The sequence below is a fragment of the Lates calcarifer genome, linkage group LG21 (genome assembly GCF_001640805.2).
Source record: "Lates calcarifer isolate ASB-BC8 linkage group LG21, TLL_Latcal_v3, whole genome shotgun sequence".
Classification (NCBI taxonomy): domain Eukaryota; kingdom Metazoa; phylum Chordata; class Actinopteri; family Centropomidae; genus Lates; species Lates calcarifer.
The window spans coordinates 19,970,437-19,991,120 of NC_066853.1; the positions used below are offsets into that span (position 1 = coordinate 19,970,437).

General features: G+C 38.7%; 2 protein-coding genes across 2 annotated transcripts in view; both read left to right on the forward strand.

The window, feature by feature from the left end:
• The window catches only part of nectin1b (nectin cell adhesion molecule 1b), a 75,067-nt gene extending 69,088 nt beyond the window's left edge, over nt 1-5,979 (forward strand). The window contains exon 6 of the mRNA XM_018665509.2: nt 1,733-5,979. Within this exon, the coding sequence (XP_018521025.1) occupies nt 1,733-2,238 (506 nt within the window). The 3' untranslated portion in view covers nt 2,239-5,979. The remainder of the gene's footprint in view (nt 1-1,732) is intronic.
• Nucleotides 5,980-11,444: 5,465 nt separating this feature from the next.
• Nucleotides 11,445-20,684, forward strand: part of LOC108876109 (uncharacterized) — a 49,590-nt gene continuing 40,350 nt past the window's right edge. The window contains exons 1-2 of the mRNA XM_018665425.2: nt 11,445-11,532; nt 12,697-12,804. Coding sequence (XP_018520941.1) covers nt 11,445-11,532; nt 12,697-12,804 — 196 coding nt within the window. The remainder of the gene's footprint in view (nt 11,533-12,696; nt 12,805-20,684) is intronic.

Genomic DNA, 20,684 nt, shown 5'->3' on the forward strand with positions numbered 1-20,684 from the left:
GTTTGGTGTAAACATATGTAAATTTACATCCAAACAGAGCATCAAATATGTTTCTGATTTGCTACCAGAGTATTTCAGTGCGTATCTGGTGGTTATAAAATCTAAATATTTTCTGGAGAAGTCACCTGATGACTAGTGTTAAGATCTGCATTTACAAGATTATGATGTGTCATAACAGGATGGAAACAAATCAGTACAACAGTAGACAGAAATTGCATCAATTATCAGTAAATCTTTTCTGACTTGTCTTGCCTTGTTGCACACTGTGCATAAGAGTCTGTGGTTTGCCCCACGTGAGGAGCACGCTCCCTCCTTTCTTCCTCAGTTTCGTTCTCACTTCTTTATTTTCCGGTCCTCTCCCATACCATTTGTTTAGTAGATGGTGTTACACTGTTATTTTTTCCTCCCCACCTTTCTGTTGAGGATTCAGCGTTTGCCATTGAAGTTAAACGTGCCTGTGCTCTGCAGGTTTTGACAAGTACTACCTGTGCACCTCCAGGCTTTGATCACGTTTCAGATAAAAGTCGCTCCTGTCTCTGTGCTCGAAGGAGCTTTGCACATTTTCTTGTGAAGATGTGTGTGTTAGGGACACGGTTTTCACCGTTTAGTTTTACTGTAACACAACGACTGCGCTTTAATCATGAGCATTGTTTATCTTCTTGTAACTAGGTTTTGTGCTCCCTAAAATGGTGGAATGGATGTGATGGCTCAGTTTAGTTCCAGATATGGTATGGCCATGGCTGCTGTGAATTTAAAACAACATATCTGTTTTGTATTTGCAAGGCAAAATCCCAGCCTTCCAATTCTGGCATCTTAGTTATTGTTTGCAGGCCATTAGTCACTGTCACTCTGTTCTAGATTAGAGCACATCTTTGCCTCATTTGATAATTTCTGTCTTTTCTCCTCTGTTTTTTCTTCTTCTGAATATATACTTTTCTCTTGGAAGCTATTTTTTGCTGTCTCTTCTGCTGCTTGAATAGAAGAGCTTCATGTTTATCAGCTCTCTTGATGCATTGTGCCTGTGTATGCTTGGCTGCTGATAATCATCTCTGGCAGTGCTGGTTTCATTTCATTACCACAACATTGATGATGACAATGGTTATATGTCATGCTGTACTATTTTATGCTTTACCACTGTATATCATTGAATATGTTTACTTGGGCTTTTTTTGAAACCTATAGAGTTGAATGTATTAATTAATAATTAATACATTAATAATTAATAATTAATTAATACATAATTTCCCTGAGGGAGTCATTCCAAAGGGATCAATAAAGTCTGTCTAAGTCTAAGTCTAAGTCTAACTGAAAGGTCACAAGAATTAATTTCTCCACAGTTTGTTCATCAAGTGTTTCATTTTCCTTTGCCTTCCAAACAGAGAACAGATGATGGTTAATGCATGCTGACAAAGCTTCACTTACTTTGTTCTCTTCAGTCTTTTTGCTCTCTGATGGTGGTGTGTGGTGGACTGGCTGTTAATTTCATTCTTTCCATGTCTGACACTGCATGTGACTGTTAATGACTGAGCCTTGCCACTTTAATGGTATAGGTTCCTCTGGGGCTGGGAGGGGGTTTGTCGTGGGGCCGGGGGTCCTTCCTTTCCCCTTTGCTTTTCCGTCCTTGTCTCCCTTACTTCATCTTTCCTTACAAAAAAAATCTGCACCTGCACAAATGCACCTCCTCCCACCAGAGCACTGACACACTCCCTTCCATCTGTCTTTTCCTACCCAGAATTCCCTAACAACCCGACAACTCGGGGTGATGAGATCCTGCAGGAGCCACACAATGCAGGTGCCGCCATCGGGGGCGCTGTGGGGGGAGTCGCCCTGTTGGGCGTGGCGGCCATACTGCTCTTCATATTCCTGCGCCGTCGCCAGCGCACCTTCAAGGGAGACTACAGCACCAAGAAACATGTGTTCGGAAATGGGTACAGCAAGGCCGGTGGCCTACCCGCCCACCCCCCCATCCCCAAGAACCTGCAGTACCCGGATGACTCGGACGACGAGAAGAAACCCGCCCAGATCGGCGGCCCCGGAGGGTTTGAGGCGAGCGAGCGCGATTTTGACGGCGAGGCAGAGGACCTGAAGAGGCCCTATTTCACTGTGGATGAAGGAGAGAGCCGAGATTATGACGAGCGGACTCTTGCTTTCCAGTATGACCCTGAACCTGAGATAGCCGATGATATGATCTCTCAAACCGACGGCTCTGTCATTTCTAAGAAAGAGTGGTATGTGTAGTGGCATGCAACAACCAAACCAAACAACCCTTTGTCCTCCACCTGCATTCCACCACACCCTTCACCTCCATCACAACCCCTGCCTTCCCATTCGTCAAACTGCACCCGTCACAGTCCCATTCCCCTTTTGGTCAACCTAGTACCCCCTCTCCCATGACCCCCACCCACCCCACATCAGACCCCATTCAACAAATCTCAATTAGAAAATCAAGCGTCTATTTAAAGTGCTAGCAACATCAACTTCTCAGCACGACAGCATTGGTATCAGTTCCATCAGGTGAATGGGCAAAGAGTAAAAACTAAGGTATGTAAAAGGACTCGTTGTCACTGACTTACGAGGCCAGGGAGGTGATTGGTTGATTAATACTGGTGTATTATTCTTTTTGTGTACTTTTTTCCTGTTATAAATGTATTAAATGTATAAAAAGAGACTGCAGGTTGAGGTTTTGCTGAGCACATTTGTGAAAGTCCTACACTGGATCTACGATTTGTTTTTGTTCCTTTTTTTTTCTAATACCATTGCCTTTTGTTATTTTTTTTGTCTTTTTGTATGATTTTTAAGTGACCAGAGAATTGAGAGTTAAATGTCTGACATAATTACAGGTGGACTTCTAAGTGTTTGTAATTTTGTGGTCAAATATTAGAGAGAAAGAAAAAAAAAATCTCGCCATACAGCGCACCTTCATCACTTCTCGTGTTTTCTCACTGGGGTTAGCGTCCATGAAGTCATTCACTTTTGTATATTTACAGCATTAAACACCGATATGTTGTTGCTGTTTTCCAAAGACACGCTTAGTATTTCTTGACCCTCTGTGTTTATATGCTCGATTTGTTTCTTTACCGAGAGGGAGTCAGTCTACTGAGCTGTATGGACGTGGCAGTAACAGATTAATGTTGAGTGTTTGCAGTTTTCAATCATGTTAAACTAGTTCCACCATCAGTGAATCGGAATAGCAGGGGGAAAGAAGCGCTGCGATGGTATCATACACAACAATTTCTGCTTTTCAGTGGTGCATCACAATCACGTCCAAAAGAGGTTTGGTGAGTCTCACAGTAAACCCAGTTATGCTCTAAAATGTCATGATTGTCACTTGACTTGAACAGGTTCACCTGTGTACACGAGCTCTAAATCTTACCACTATAATGAAATGTCTTTTTTTTTTTTTTTTTTTTTTGTATTGAGTTGTCATAATTCTGTTATGTTCTAACCCTTTTCTTATCAAAGGGATGTCAGAGAAAAGTGTCTGGGGAATTTCCCAATAATGACTTTGTCTCTCCTTATAATTGTGTGACTTTGTACTGAAGAATTGGCTTAAGCCTCCCCACTTATACCAACAGCATTTTTCTATGAGGAGTCATCCATGGACACAAAGGACACAGAATAGGAGGAAAATGCCAACTGATGCTTTTATTTACGTCTACAGACAAAACATTTTAATATGTAAAGGGAATTCAAAATATGATGGTGACCATGCTGGAGAATAATAAGTCACCTGCTGCTTTCATGATGTTTTTGATCCATCTCCTTTTTTTTTCCTTTCTAAAAACTAATTTCAGTAGCTGTTTGGGGGATTTTAAAGGAATGATTGGTTGTCCTTCCTTTAATGTTGGCATCCTGAATCTGCCAATAGGGATACAATGACCCTGTCTGAAGGCATTATATATATCTGGCTTTTTAAATTACTGTTAACAAGTGCCAGTGGATGCTAGTATAGCAAATGACTTGTTTGTCGCCATTACACAATCAGCAAAATGTATTTCCTTCAAACAACAAAAAAAAAAAGTTCAATGTGAAATATCAGATAAAACAGAAGCAAAGGAGTAAATCCGTGGATATATATGACATATCTGACTGGCTCTGAACAATATAAATACTGTATTAAGCCTTATTTTATGCATGTTTTTTTGTGTGGGAGTGGAAGTGCATATGTTGCTATTTTTTCTGTATCAATTCCAGTGCGTTTGTCCTCATTTGCAGCTCAAAAGACAACACTTTGTCAGTGTTGTCAGTATTGACAGAGGTATGAGTTTATGGGCACACAGTACCCAGCAACAATATTGCAGTTAACACACAAAAAAGTATATAAATATATATATAAATAAAGATGAAAAAATAACATCTCTGTGAGAGCAGATCTCTCTGCCGGCTGGAGATGTGAATGTTTTACAGTCCATGCTTGTCTACTGTGTGTTTTTAGATGAGCATGTTAATCATGAGCCTCAAACTATATTGTATTTTCAACACAAATTAACATTACAAAGTGGGAAATATCATGTTTTTATTAAAGGGTTAGTTCAGTTTCCTTCTCTGTTGATTTTAGTTTAGTTCAGTTTCATTCCTACAGCCTTATTTTTTATTGTTTTTGTTGATTGTGTCCACTACAGTTATAGAATTTTTAAAGTTTCAGAGGGGAAGAACTAACTTGACAGTAGCGGGGTTGCTACTTGCAAAGTTTTCGTATAGCCTTTAGTTTATCATTCACCTGCAGATGAACTGTTCTGCTGTAAAGTTCCACGTGGTTTGCATCACAACATAACAGAGACAATGGTATGAAAAGCATATTTTCTCCTTTGTTCTTGCATTCAGTGCCTATCAGAGTTAGGAGACATTAGGGAGTCTGAACAGTTGCCGCTCCTTTATTTAAGTTATTCATGCCCAGAATAACATGAGAAATTATACTGAAGTATGACATTAACTGCAAAATTCTTTAAGTCAGACAAATTAACAGTTCTTTCCGTGCAGTGAATTTTAGTTAATATTAGTGGGGATGTTATTCCATCTGAGCTCCAGCATGATACTAACAATGCGTCTGTACTTGATCTTTAAATCAGTTGATATCTTAAAAGCTGCATTCATTACCATGTTAAAATTTAATGATGGCTAAATGGTAATACAGCACTTTGCTTTCCTAAAGAGTCTTAAAGAGATCTGACTTTTGCAATGTAGTCACACATTGCTGACTTTTCTAAGCACAACAATTGAAACTAATTCAGTGAAAATAGATTTAACTTGTAAATTTAATTTAAAAATGAAAAAAAAAAATACAACTTCAAAGCAAAGACCAACTCTATCCCTTTTTAAAGCACAAGGTTCCATTGTACTTTTTTTCTGCATCCATTATGAATCCACTGCCACACTTGCTTCTCAGACATGCTGGAGAGAGAAAAACCTTTCAGATTTGAGTTAACATTCTGTATACTGGTAGATGTAAACATTGTCTTCACATGTTGTTGGGGTGTTATGAGTTTCTATTTTGTAATACTGACTTTAACTTCATTCCATCCTAATCTACTTTTTGTATTCAGTATGTTCAACATTCCATTGTAAATACTGTACATAAGGTTGAGATTATAGTCGGGATTTATTTAGGGACATCTGCGTTAGGGACCCTGTTCATGTAAAATATACCTATTTTGACTGCAAACATAGAGACTCAATGATGGATAGATGAAGTTGATACATAGCTTATTTCCAAAGTCCCACATAAAAAAGCTCCTCCAGTACGTTTTTAATATGCCACTAGCGGCTTCACTGTCATACAAAGGGGTGATGCATACAGTTTGTCGATTTAATGTTATTGAAAGAAAATGAAAAGAGAGAAATTGTCTGTATGCAGCCATGTGAATGTATATTTCTGAGGGTGTTACAAATAAGAAAAAAAAAATCTCTTGTTCAATTGTGATGACCCAGTGAAGTAACTTGTATTTGTTTTAAGCATTAAATGAGTTCAATAGTCAACAATGTTCTGTCCCAGTTCACTGATTGGATAGATGTGTGTTTATTGGACTGAATATGGTCCATATCTGCAACACGTTTCTTACTGCTCTGTATTGATTTTGGTAATAGCAGCACTTCTACAACAGCTTTGATCAGTAATGTGTCCCTGTCGCCTCATGTAGATGCTTACTTGGATTCATTTTCCAGCTGTATCACTTTCTATAAGCCTTAAGCGTAAGACATAAAAAGGGTTTGTTCTGCAAATAAACTTTTCTTCATCTTCAAGATCGACCTTGTTAGAAGAATGTTTAAATCCAGATGTAGCCCTGGAACCCAGAACAAATTTCTTTTTGGTCAAATCCTCAGAGCACAGAGAGTGTTCAGGCATCCAGCCATTAGACATAGCCACAGTTTTTGCACCACAGCATTCCAATATTCAGCTCCTCATTGCTGCTCCAGTTTTCAGAATTAAAAGGCTACAGAGGCGGCTACATTGCTAAAGAAGGATGATTCTCTCTGAATGCATCTATGGTTCCCCTCATTGTTCACTCTAGTTTTTGTGCCTGAGCATGAGACAAATCTGATTTTAAAAAATAAATAAACACAATCAATATAATCAGGAAATGTCTTATAATCAAAACACAGTGTATCTTACAGGTATAGAAGGTACAGCATTTTTTTTTTGTGCTTCCAGCACTGAGAATTAGTCACTGCAAAAAGCTGAAACAGCCCTGATATGGTAAACTGATAACCACTTCATGTGAGGCTAACACAAGATAGATGATAGGATACATAAAGAGCCTAAGAATGGTATCTGATAGTTATTACAGTAGCTTTTTGTGGATTTTTCCTTTAATTAGAGTGCAAAAACTGCCAGGCAGATGTTGATATTGAGTTCAGTGCTTAATGAAGCTACAGTGATATGATAAGAGAGGCCCAGTGTAGAGCCAGACAGATCTGTCTCAGACTGTGGGACTCAAGTGCAGACATCTGCACGGTGCACATTAAGAACAGCCCAGAGTTTGCAGCTGTTGCCATCCATTTGCTAAAAGAGCCCTTTGTAGCCCAAGGGGCTTTGATGGCACATAGGCTTTTAACATGCATGGCCGTCTTAGTGTTTTTCTCCTCCTAACGGAGCAGAGAGTGGATTTCTTCAACATTACCTCTATCAAAGTTCTCTTAGGATGAAATATGGCTGGATTTTTGTTTTAAAATATCATCCTCATGGGCCGTAAATTCAAAAGCGAGTTTGTTAGAGCACCTCATATGGTATGTGTGATGTCACTTTATTCAACGCAGCATAAAATCAGCAAATTCGTATCTCAGCTACGTAGAATTAAGGACTGCAATCTCTGTGGAGAAAACTGAAAAATGATCTGACAGTGCCTGCCATGATTTTATTGAAATCATGTATGTTTTTTTTTTTTTTTTTACAATTATAATTCTCATATTTCATGGTGCTAATAAGTTCAGACAAGTATTATATTTGAAGCTGAATTAGTCACTAATACTTTAGTGCAGGCCCATGAGTTGATTAGTTTTCTTTCTGCTTTTCTCTTGGATCACATTACTATTCAAATTTGACATTTTTAGGGGTCAGACTGATTTTGTAAGCCACAATTGCTCACTAAACAGTGGACTGGATTCTTAAATTTAGCTTGCTTTGGAAGAAACTCTTCTCTAGTGTTAATTGTTTAGCTGTCAATAGGCTAAGAATTGGAAAAATGTATCATTACAAACTGCTTCAGGAAAGCACACAGACAGCCAATACCACGAGTCGTTAAACTACAGTGATTAAATGGTTAATGAACATACTGTATATGCATGAGCAATCCATTGGGCTGGATACAAGGAGGAGAGTTTTACTCATTGATCAGTCAGTGACTTTTAGCTGCACTAGTTTACAGCCATGAGGTCAGGTCAGATTTCTTCTGAGTGCTGTTTCAAGATCTATAGTTAGTGGACTTTGCTGTGTAAGTTGCAATATGAAGTGTTCTCTCAATAAATATTGTTGTTATTATCAAAAGACCCAGCAAGCTAACCCGTGCCACAGCCTGTAAAGAGAGTGCTATGTTGTTTGGTCGCCATGGTATGTTTATGTATAGTTCTTTTTTTCTTTTTTTTTTCTGTCTTTTTTTTTCACATTGTTTTTTGCTCTTGTTTTCTGCTTGTTTTCAGTGTGTGCAGTTTTAGGTCACATCTAGGGGCTATCCATAATAAAACTATGTTACTGTAAAGGATGCTTTTTGGTATCAAAAGTTAATTTACTATAACTGTGGAATAAATATATATTTTAGGAATAATAAAAAGTTAATATGCCCTGAGTTGTCTTGTTAACAAGACTAAAATGCCAAATTTGATGCCAATCAATCCAGTAGTTGTTGAGATATTTGAGCCTGGGGACAGACTGACAATGCCACCCCTAAAGCTACACCGCTAGTGTGTATATACGATACCTTAGAGCGTATTATCATGCTCACTCAGTGATCACAGTGTGAGCATGTTCAAATCATCCATTATTTAAAAGATGTTTTTAATCTTTCACACCAGCGAGAATCAGGATTGTTCTTACTATCATTACTGTTTGATATGCAGCTATATCTGAGGTGTTCTGTTATGATGATGATTTCAAAGGACACCTGCCAGGCAGTGACATATTATTATGGTATACAATGACAATATATTCAGTCTTGGAGTCTGAACAGACTTCAGGTTAAATGAAGAAGAAGAAAAATGTATCTTTCAGTGTGACATATCTAATATTGATTGGCGACAGCTAGAACAACAACAAAAAGACAAATTAAAAAATATTAGATAAAATATATATGAAGCCAACAAACACAACTGTAGGCATATTAATTTATTTCTAATGTGGGTTTGTTTTGGAGGTTTTGCTGGATTGACCAGAAACCTAATACTCAGTAGCCAAGTTGTAACTTTTAAGTGTTTTTATTGTTAGGGTTTCAGCCACTGCTGGAGCACAGTCATGTGTTTGTGGCCTACCTGCCACTGTGATCATGCTTTATTATCAGGAGCATGCAGCTGTGAGTCTTACACGTGAAGAGTTTCACCATTTAATTGGTTATGAAAAACGCATTAGCATCCTCTCACTTAAAAAAAACATGAACATCAGCTATTCCACACTGCTGCTTTATCCTGAGTCTTGATGTTATTCCAAATAAAACTTGTGCTCCATGGTAATTATGAGGGAAGGGGCTGCTTACTTTAGCTGCTGCTATTTTCCCCCTTGACTCGTGGTATTTTCATTGGTCATCTCATCAAAGATGTCCTGAGATGACTTGTGTCATCTCCCACTCCCATTTTCTGCATTTTGACACAGTTAGCTGTTTTTGTCTCCTGAAATTTTATCTCTCAGGCAACGAATGGCACAATTAAAGATGACATATGTTTCACTCAGAGCGCCATCCAAAACACAAGGCACATTATTCCTAGCCATGACCAAACCAGTAAAATGAACTAAGAAAAAGGCACATTCACATTTCAGGCTGAGCTTATGCTGTTCTTTCCATCCTCTTAAAACCACTCTCAACAATGAGCTGTTCTTTGCTCCATAATGCTGCAGCCGAATGAATGATCACACTGAAACAAACACTATTGTAAATGAATAGATCAGAAGTGTTGTTTCTGGAAAGCTAACGCAGACACCTGGCTCAGTGTTTGTGCCATGTTTAGAGCTGAATAGGTATGTGTGATTCATTTGGAACTTTTACAATGCTTTTGTATATGCTTTACTTAAAAAAAAAAACAGCATTTTGTGAATACAAATATCTATGCCTGACACGCTGAGACAGCTCAGAAAAATCAATGAACTGATGCAATTGTTACCCGTTTCCTTATTTGAACCACCGTCCTTGCCAGCCTCTCTGCTGGCCTTGTGCAAACTACCTCATGCCTCTTCTGATTCTCATGATGTCTCTAGCTCCATCTTGACATCTGATGGTGAAGCGTTTCCACAGGAGAGCGTAACGCATTTGGAAGTTCATGCCATCTGAGCTCACTGTCTGAACTGACCAGCTGGCAGAATTGTTCAGAAGCAAAGCACATCATCCCCCCCATCCCCACCCTCCTCTTCCTCATCCTCCTCCTCCTCCTCATCCTCCTCCTTAACCAAAGACACTGCTGCTGGGACTTAACCCAGGTCCCAGGGGTGCTTTACCTCTACGGTCTCCAGTGGGATGCTCCATCTCTGGGAACTTGACATAAGATAGCAAGCAGCTTGTAACTGCACTCTAGACTTGAAACAACAACTGAATCAAAGACAGTTAAAATAAAGATCTTCACTGTTGTACATGATAATCCAGTGGGCATTAACCTTTACCATACATTACTCTCTCTCTCTCTCTCTCTCTCTCTCTCTCTCTCTCCTCTCTCTCTCTCTCTCTCTCTGTCTCTCTCTCTCTGAGTTGCAGCCAGTAATGAACCATTAACCATTAACATAATGACCAACCTGGTACAAACCTAAATTACTCACTTTAAAACCATACACAGCCCTACACATCAACAAAACCACCATCTGTTACTGTATTTAGCTGAAACCAAACATCCATTGTTTTTTTACTGAGGATATTTGCAAAAGTAGGGCTACAAAAATATATTAAATAGAGTCTGAGTATTTTCTCCTGCTATGAAAATACAGGCTAACTTTCCATTACATTTTAAACCATGTAATACATTGTATAAAATAAAAATTCTAACCCAACAGTATCCATGACCAATACATATCTTTGTATTTCAGAACTTCTTTGCAATTACAGAGTAAAAGCAGTAACATCGACAGAGAACAGTAATAATGTGGGAACTGAGCACATCCTCATCTCTTTGATATTTGGTCCAGGAAATAGTGAAATCAGTCACAAAGCACAAATCTGAAACTGTAAAGACTCTATTGATCATCTACAAACTGACAGAAGATTGTTTATAGAAAATAAAGGAAAGCTTTATCTTTGTTCTCAGATCAGGTTTTATGTCATATACAGCATCAACTTGTACTGACACGTCATTATTTACACTGTTTTAATTCTTTAGATGACTCTCTCAGCTTCTAATTGTGTCACAATCACACAGTGAGGCAGGAACATGTTTTCTAATTCGGTTTCCATTGTGCAGAATATTTTCTGACATTGTTTACTCAGTTTTGTCTTTGTTTTGACAAAACATCTTTCGTATATAACCTGATCGACTGGGCATGCAGCGTACACCCCACTGATAGACAGAACAAGTCAATTCTATTTCCAGAAAATGTGAAATTATAATGAATTGGCAATTATTTGGATTAACCTAGGATCAATCTGAAATTATTATTGCCTATTATTTTGTAAATGAGACAGCTCATAAACAAACTGCTCAGATCCCATGAATAAATTTGTTGGCATCTTGAGGGATGCCTGCAGTGGCTGCTGGAGACATACACACATATACACACACCAGCCCTCCTTTCACGCCCTCCCATTTTCAGAGCCAGTCATGGCATGAGCAGCTCTGCTATCCAGCTGCGCATTAGCGTTCTCCAATTAAACTCAGCCATCCCGGAGCAGAACGAAAGGCCTAAACCCTCTGGTGAGAAAAGTGCTGACAACCCTCATCTACAAAGTCCTGCTGGGAATACTCTGTCCCTGTGACCATTTACCCAGCGTCAAAGAAGTTGCCTGTGTGTGTCTGTGAGGTTTAAGAGGGCCAGAGAGGGAGTCAGTGTGCATACCCTTCATCCCTTGTTTATCAGTGCTTTTTTTTCTGCACCGTGCCTGAGTGACCTTAGACACACAGTTACACAGTCACAGTTTTCTTGTGCATGACCACACATTTTTGATTTCAGTGATGAAAGAGTGTGAAGGCGCACGTTTGTGGTAAAAAAAAAAAAAAAAGCTGCTGAAAAAGGCTCGTTGAAAGGCAAAGTTACAACAATCAGCTTGACATTTTCTTTGATGAAGTGCATCATACAAGTCCTGTCTTGTCGTAGCCTAAAATTAAAAAAAATCCCTTTGAATATTAATTCCTGAAGAAGCTTGATGATAAAAGAGATTGTGACAGACACTCTCTCCGAAATCCTCAATTACACAGAGACTGGGCGTGGCCCCAGGAACAGAAAGATAGATTTCAAGGACACTTCCACCTTCTAAATTTAGTGCACATGATGTTAATGCATACAGGCACAATATAAGCCCTGTGCCCCAGTTATAATAAAGTACATTAATAGATTGGTCTGTAAAATGCACACACACACACACATCTTTATTGTAAATATAGCTCTTTGTGTGAGCTGCCTAATAATTTACTGTGTTGATTTAATTCATAATCCTAGTTTGTTGTGTAAAGATATTATGATTTTTATGACAGCATACTACATGTTTTTTTATTGATTTATATTCACAGCTAATGGGTACCACAGTGACACAGTTTGGATAAATGAAATGAAAGAATAACACATCTACATGTTCTCCATCACCAAAACACTGCAGTTTATTATTTACAGATTTTATACATTAACAATTCTGCCATTCTTCAACAAAGGGACCAATTACGTCTCTGTACAGTTTGTACTGAAATGTATCCATGAGGAAATACTGTCCTCGGGCCAAACCCAGGTCTTAGCCAGTGTCCTTGGCTATCATCATGCACGAGCTTGCTGCTCTTACTGGGATAGAAAATGCATCACTGGATGAGTCAAATCTCACTCAGCATCAATGTGTCAGTTGAAATTAAAATTTCCCTTCACCTGTTAAGAATCGCTGAAACCCTCTGACTGCGGGAAGAGCTCTCCCATCCGCATTCAGAATGATTCATCAACCCAGTTACCACGAGTTCCAGCGTCTGACAAATGGGACAAATGGGGTAAATTAAGAATCCAGTGTCTCCCACCCCCACACTCTCTTCCCTGACTATTGACTCTCACAGCTTTATCAGTGTACATTAGTGTCAGTGCCAGTCTACATTTAGACTAACTGTGCCAGAGGAGGCAGCCCATCAGCACATACAGGCATGCCTGTCGTCATGCAGAGCCAATGACCCTTTGTCAGAAACAATCCTCGTCAGCGGAGCCACCAGGCCGAGGCTGTGCTGTTCAGTCCTTACATCAGTGAGACTGTCCTCAACTCAAAACAAATAATGCTAGAGTAGTAGTATGTAAATTCAACACGTAAAACTGCACCAGGCAGGATTTTTATGTCTAAACAAGCCTGTGTTATCAGTCCAATTCATATTGTTTTGTCCCCCAAATAGAGATGCCAAAGACATATCCTAAATGTCCAAATTAAATTTGGTGCTGTGGAGAAATATACACCAATGACAGCGAGAGATTAAACAAAACTAATGTATCTAAACTGAAGAGTACAAATCATCTACTTAATGGCAGAGAGAAAACTGGACACATCAGTGGGTCTTATACCTGACTCATACATTTGATATTCTTTATTATAATGCACCACACAGTGCGGTTGTACACTCCACACACTGTCTCACTTTTGATGTTTGAAAAATTCAAATAGTCACCTCTAGCCAACAACACTGCAGGCTAAACCCCCCAAATTTTGGAATGTGCCAATTAAAATTTAAATGTGATTAGTTGTCAGAAAAGCAGCCGTTTTTTTCTTTTTTTTTTCCTCGAATGAATCTTTTTTTTTTTTTTTTTTTCCTTCCCGCAGTGGGAAGTGAGACAGGCAGACAGAGATGTGGAGGCAGTGGAGAAAAAGAAGCAGTGGGATCTGATTATATGCCAGGAGGGACTCACACAGGTAGCTGCTGCAGCAGCTGACTTAACCACTCAATTATCTTTGGGCACCAGAGGTCATCAGAGAATATTTAATTGAGTCCAAAGTTCTCCATCTTATACCGCTTCATGTCTCGGGGAATCTGTAGCTGTGGACTTGTAGGCTGTGACCCCCAAACTCTGGTCTCTGAAGGTTCGGAATTACTGCTAACAAAAATAAATCTCCTAATCTGCTACAAATACATGGGCAGAGCCAGCCATTGATTAGATTACAGCGCAATTTGCAACTCCATCTTTGAAAAGCTGATCCATGCAAAAATGCAAACAAACTAACTGATCCTCACAACACAGCCAGTCGGGACTAATTCCCCTGAAGTCTCGTGGCTGGTTGCCATGACAAGTCACAACCAATTAGTCGCCTCAGGGGGATTGGCTTTCTCCAGCAGCAGGTTTCAATACCCAAACCTGAGGTCAGTCACTGAGTACACATCAGCAGAACCGATATTGCATTGTTCTGTGAATATGTCAGTGGTATTTGAATCTCCATTTGAGAAAACAGGCCTAAGGGCTGGATGTATTTCAGATGCTGATAAAGCAAAGATGGATTTCCACATAAAACATCATAATAAAAAACCAAGTGATTATCTACCTGTATCGCTAGACCTGTCCCACAGTGTCTAACATGTTATTAACTTCTCTTAGTGAAACAAAGCATCATATATAATTGACAAAAAGCTAGCTTGTCCATATCTTCAAAAACAGCCCATGTGACTGTCACAGAAGCAACTCACGTTAGAATTGTCTGATCTGCTATGGATTAAGGTCTGGTTGAGTTTAGGGCAACAAAAATCACAGGGTTAAGGTTAGAAAAACATCACTGTCCTAGGTACAAAAACCAAGCTGAGTATTGATGTGAGGTAGAACTGTGTTGGGGTCTTGTGCTTTGTTAAGCGTGCCAGTAAAAAGTGAAACCATACAATGTTGTTGAATTGCTTTACATAATTTATATACCATCCTTGTAACAGATACCAAAATTGTTCCCTGAGAATTAAATTTTAGGAGGTGGCTATATTTTTGAAAGGCCAAGACAACTGACCCAAAGCCAGGAGTTTTTCTAAAGGCCAGCATTGTATAGTAAATACCTTTTAGCTAGCAAGCTAACCAGCTGATGAGCATTCTTGATTTTAGCTTCGAATGCAGGACACTTTCTTCTCTCCTGGCATGTGTGGTCCATGGGGTCTGCAATCTGGGTCAGGCCAGTTAAAATCACAACTTTGTTGATAGAAAACAGGTCACAGTTAACAACTGTCTTGTCCTTGACACTGGGGATCTTTACTCTTAGTGCACAATGCCTTGCCTGTGACTCCAGCACTCCCTACGTTATCTCATTTTCTGATCAGATACTGTTTCCATTGTCATGCTTGAAACTGGAAACTGTCCACGCAGTCTGTGGGAATATTTGCTATAAACTGAACATAACATTTTGTGAAGACTGTCAAATCTGTAAGATTATAAAAAATATGTTAGCAAATGTAACCTCTCATGTTAGAACTTTGTGACCAAATCACAATCAGTTCATCTGCAGCTTCTTCCAGACTTCATCATCCATGTTGCAGGAATTTTGGATCAGTTTGGCTTATGGAAGAAGAACATGAATAATCACCAGGCACATACTGTACTTAAGTAAATTTAAGTTTTCTGGTTGATGTGCCACGAGATTTTAACATATTTTTGTTTGAGCTTTAATTTGCTAATCAAAGTTGGAAATGTATTAGCATAATTGAATGCTCGCTATGACTGATGACATGTTTATTTATGTCTGTCTCTCCCTGAAGATGATGAAGGCGTAGAAGCTGATAATCACTCAGGCCGATTTCTAAATAACTTTGTCATCTTGCTTTGCTGAGAAGTTGGTCAGAAGCCATGGGCTTCAGAGGCATTTCTGAGTACTTTTATGACTTGTTGATCTTTATTCATTACTTGGAGTGTGCATATTGTGGTGTTTGCTTTGCATTAACCACCCTCTGTGTACTTAATCATCAGATCCCTTTTATTGCTGCTGTAGGTTGCCATGACATGAACATTTTTAGACAATCAGGGTGCTTAGGGTTTGAATTTGTTGCATCAAGTCAACTCATTTAAATCTCTGAACTTGTTTTCCACCAGTTTCATTATTCACATCTGTGACATGACATAGATCATCCTCAACAGCATGTGTAATTGCAATAGTACATGCAATAACTTCTCAGTAGAATATAGACTGGGAAATTTTCTGCTTACACTCATACATACCTCTTGGGGCTCTCGCAGCTATCCCTCAAAGCTTAACAAAAAAACTAAGAATGACTCACTCTGCATGTGCACGTATCGACAGAAGGACTTCTTGCCACGAAGCATCTTGTCAAAGGGAAACTTGATACACTAATGTTGATCTAAGAGGTTTTCCTTCTCCTAATGAATAGCCTTGTGGGGTAAAAGCTTCCTGTTTAAAGGTATTCAGCAAAGGCAAGTGGATTCTTGGCTGCTTTGTTTCATGAGTAACTTGGAATAATGTGGCTCTTGACAAGAGAATACATGAGGAAACAAAGCTCCACTTCAAACCTCAAAATAAATAGCTTCGCCACAAAGCTTCACTCACATTCAGGGGATCCAGTTGCTTCACGCTACTGCCAGCTGTGTCAGATGTATTTTATTTGCCCTGTCCTTTTTTTTTTCTTTCTTTTTTTCTGTTCTAATAATAAAGATGATATTTTAGGAGAAATTAATGTACTGATCTCAATACATCCAACAGTGTACACAGTAAATTCTACCATGTCAGTGGCAGAGTTGAAGGATGTTTTCTCCTGAATAGCCCTGGGGCCTCAAACTGCAGGGACTACATGTGTTTAATGCCACTTAAAAAAACAAGTACAAGCCCAACAAAACAAATGTATTAGCTGGCTGCAATGTATGAAAGTCATGTGAAGCACAATTCATATGGCCTTGATGATCGTCTTTATTTTTTAATATCAGAATCACATGAATGAATGATGACCAGAGCGACCACCCACAGAGCACTGAGGCCATCGAGAGGACACTGCTCTAAACACAGTGTTTTATCTGAAGGGAATGAGTGCCATTACACATAGTGGATTGTGCGCTACAGCAGAATATAGGCAATCACTGTGTTTTGATAAAACATAAGCATAGAGGATGGAAGTAAAACTGCAATTTGGTTAATTCACTAAATCTCCAAATATAAGAAGATTTTTTTAAAATTATCATTATAACAAAAAAAAAAAAAAAACACAGTAGAAAACAGTAAAAGAAATGAAAGTATGTCCTGTACAATACTATTATCTCACACCACTTTAAACATCCTCTTGTGTAAATAGATCAATTGGAAATGGGAAATATGCTTTTTTGCTTTATTCTCTGTACAGTAAATATGGAACTAGTGCCAGCAGCTGGTTAGCTTAGCTTAGAATGAAAACTGAAAACTGGCTCTGTCCAAAGGCAATACAATCCTACCACTGCCTCTGAAGCTCTCTGATTAACAGGTTAAATCTCATTTTGTTTAATCAGCACAAAAAACCTTAACTATTGCTTTAAACCAGTTATTTATTCTATCACTGAGGTTACCAGATATGTTCGGAGTATCAGATCCCACTGACATATATAAGATGAACAGGAAAAAACAGGGTGAAGCAGGTTAGATGAATGAGAGAAAAACAGCCTGAGTTCAATATACTTTGTTCATCCCCGCAGGCCACAAACACATGTTACAGTATAAAACAATGCATCAGCTGTATACAGTATTGACAAATACTGATACATAAAAAACTATACTCTCTAGTGCAGCAGTAAACACAGTGTATAGGGATGTTAAGATATTGAGTTCTGTTTCATTTATTTTGGTTAAATGGAGTTTCAGCACTTGGGAGTGATGCTATATTACAGTACATGAGGAAAGTTTTTTATAGTGTTGGTTAAATTGCTAAACCTGATAAAATGTTGCTGTGTTTTGTTTTATGGTGCAAAAGAAGTGGTATTGGTGTTTTGGTGCTTTATCTTTACATCCAAGGACCTAATTCAACTACAGCACTGTTGTCATAGTGAGAGTGCTTATTCGTGTGTTTTGTGTGTGTGTGTGTGTGTGTGTGCTTTGAAGAATGGGTCAATTCTAATGAGAACTTGTTAAATTAAAAAGCAGATTTCACTGCTTATTAACACCTTTTCTTCTCAGAGGAACAGGTGTTGGTATTATTGAGACAGCAGATTTTTTTATTTTTTTTCGAGAACTGACGTGCTCTCACAGACAGGGCTGTAGCTGTTTGACTTGCCCAGAAATTCCTTGTGTTTTGACACAGCATCTGTCTTGATTGGCAGAAGTCAAGCTTGTCCTTACACCTGTGTACTTTGTTTCTTCACAAGCTTTTAACTGGCTCAAAGGTCAAACAGTTCAGCCAATTAGGTTTACTGTAGAGCTGCTTGTTCTTGAGCAAGTCAAAGGTCAATTAACCAAAGTGAAGAGCTGCCAAATGTCAGCATTTCCAGGATAAGCAACCTCACAACAACACTCAGTATGTTTACATGTATGCTAATGTTCCACTATTACTCCTGCGGTATCTTGCACTGGGATGTTGGCAGCAGATCCTTTGGGTCCTGTGGGTCGCAGGGTGGAGCCTCCATGGATCTGGCTTGTTTCATCATGTCTCAGAGATGCTTGATCAGATTGGGATCTGGGGAGTTTGGAGGCCACTGGCCAAACGTCTTTGTGCAGTGGGCACATTGTCCTGCTGGGGGAGGCCACTGTTGCTGGGGAGTGCTTTCGCCATGGTTGGGTGTGCTTGGTCTGCAGCAGTGTTTATGTCAAAGTAATGTACAGGTGAATACCAGGATCCAAGGCTTCCCAGGAAAACATTGTATTATAACAAGATAATCAATGTTATTTCACCTGTCTGTGGGTTTAATGTTCTGACTGATCAGTGTGTATATAGCACATTTAGAATATGTGTCTCAGTTGGGCTTTTTACAGCAGTTTGTGACGTGGCCTTTTGTCTCAACGCAGAGAGGCTAATTTAGTCTTCAATGCTTGTTTCTAACAGGAGCTTCTGAGATGCATTTACTAAAACCTGGTTGACACGCTTTAATTAAAATAAAAATCCTGCTGCTTTATTCAGTTTATGAAAATAATGGCAACAAACTACAGTGACAGCTCATGAACAGAGCTGCAGGGCAGGCTGGAAATACCTGCAGGGCTCACAAAGAAAGGCTCCACAAGAGAGATGAACAAAAAACCAAAAACAAAAAAAAACAAAAAAAAAAAAACAACAAAAAACAATCCAATGAAATGAGCAACATAAAGCAAGAAAGAGCATTCACACATTTTTGGATAATATTTTCAGAGATTAAGTTTCTATCTGATGTGAAAGAGAATTCAATTATATGAACAGACTGTTCCAGTTTTTGGTAATGAAATGAATGCTGGCCTTGGCATCTAACAGGCAGATGCATTTGATAACAAAAACCAGTCACTAAGTTTCAAAACACTGAAATAACGTTGTTGTTAAAGAAAAATATTTACATATTTCAGACATTTTCTGATAGCATTTTTTATGGCTGTTGTGCCAAAAACATAATGATCTTACAGGACATTTGCTCAAAAAAAAAAGAAAAGAAAAGATGATTGATTTTGTTGATTGAAAGCAATTACAAACATCCACTATACATAACTTAACTGAGAATAAGAAATAAAAGCAGATGAATGCATGAATGTCTGCCTGACAGTCTCAACAAAGCAGAACCCAATGAGCTTCACATAGTATAGAGTCTATTTGTTACAGTTGTATTGTATGAGCTTGCATAATTTTATACATTTGGTTGTGTTATTGTGTGAACCCTCTGTAATCATATGCTATTATTTATCTGAGTGACAAAGACTTGTACCATAGCTGATGTTGTTATTTAAAAGATGACTTCTCTCAGAATGTTTTTTTAGTGACTTAATTGTCGACAAGTTTGATATGATTTTGTGTACCATATAATTAAGTCCCTGTTTATCCATCAGGTGATGTCTTTTATTTTTGCAAGGCCGCGCTGTAGTGCTCTTCCCCAGTTGTCTATTTTCAGGCCAGAATGAATCAGCTTCTCGTCTTTTTTGTTCATTTTGACACCCAACAAAACTCATCGCCTCTAAGGGAATTGGAGTAGAGGGTCTTGTTTTGTTCTGGCAGTTCTTTCAGGAATGGCCATCAATCAGGTGATCTATTGTATTAGAGACGGACCTTTCTCTATTGAATTCATGACTTGCTGCAAAAGCAGATGCTACAAAGGTATTGAAAGTTTGCAGGGTACATTATAATCTGACATGAAAAGAGCCTCAGTGAAAGACGATAGGCTATGCTTCATAATGATTTCACCAGTTTATATGTCAAGATGAGGTGACCCCATTGGACGATGCCTCAGCTTTGACAGAATTTGTATTATATCAATATTCTCTCATGATTATTCTCATGTTCAGGTGGCGTGATTCCCACAAAACAAGATGAGCAGCTCTGATTTTTGCTGATATTTGGCATTTTCCAGTAAGTGGCAATAAAGCCAAGACTGGATGAAGCACCATAATAAGACCAAAATAAGTAAATAAATAAATAAATGAATAAAATAACCCAAAAAACTGACTTTAACTCTTTTTTTAATTGTCTTTTTTCATTTAAGAAGAAATTAAAAAAAAAAAAAAACAGCACAATGATCTTTTTGATTGCTGCTGTTTAATCAGTCTGACAGCGGGACAGTTTGTTTCATGACATGTTGTTGAAAATTGAGCAATCTTTTTCCTTGCAGCAACCAAATGTTGATAGATTTGGGAGAGTGTCAGCAGGCTGAAATAAAGTGACAAAACAGAAGACAGGAGTTGATTTGAGTTTGTCTATTTTGCCTGGTGCTCCAGCTGATCGATGAGAGGGGCTGTGGCAAGCTATTGTGAACACATTTACTTCTTGTTTGCAAGAGTGCAGAGTAACTG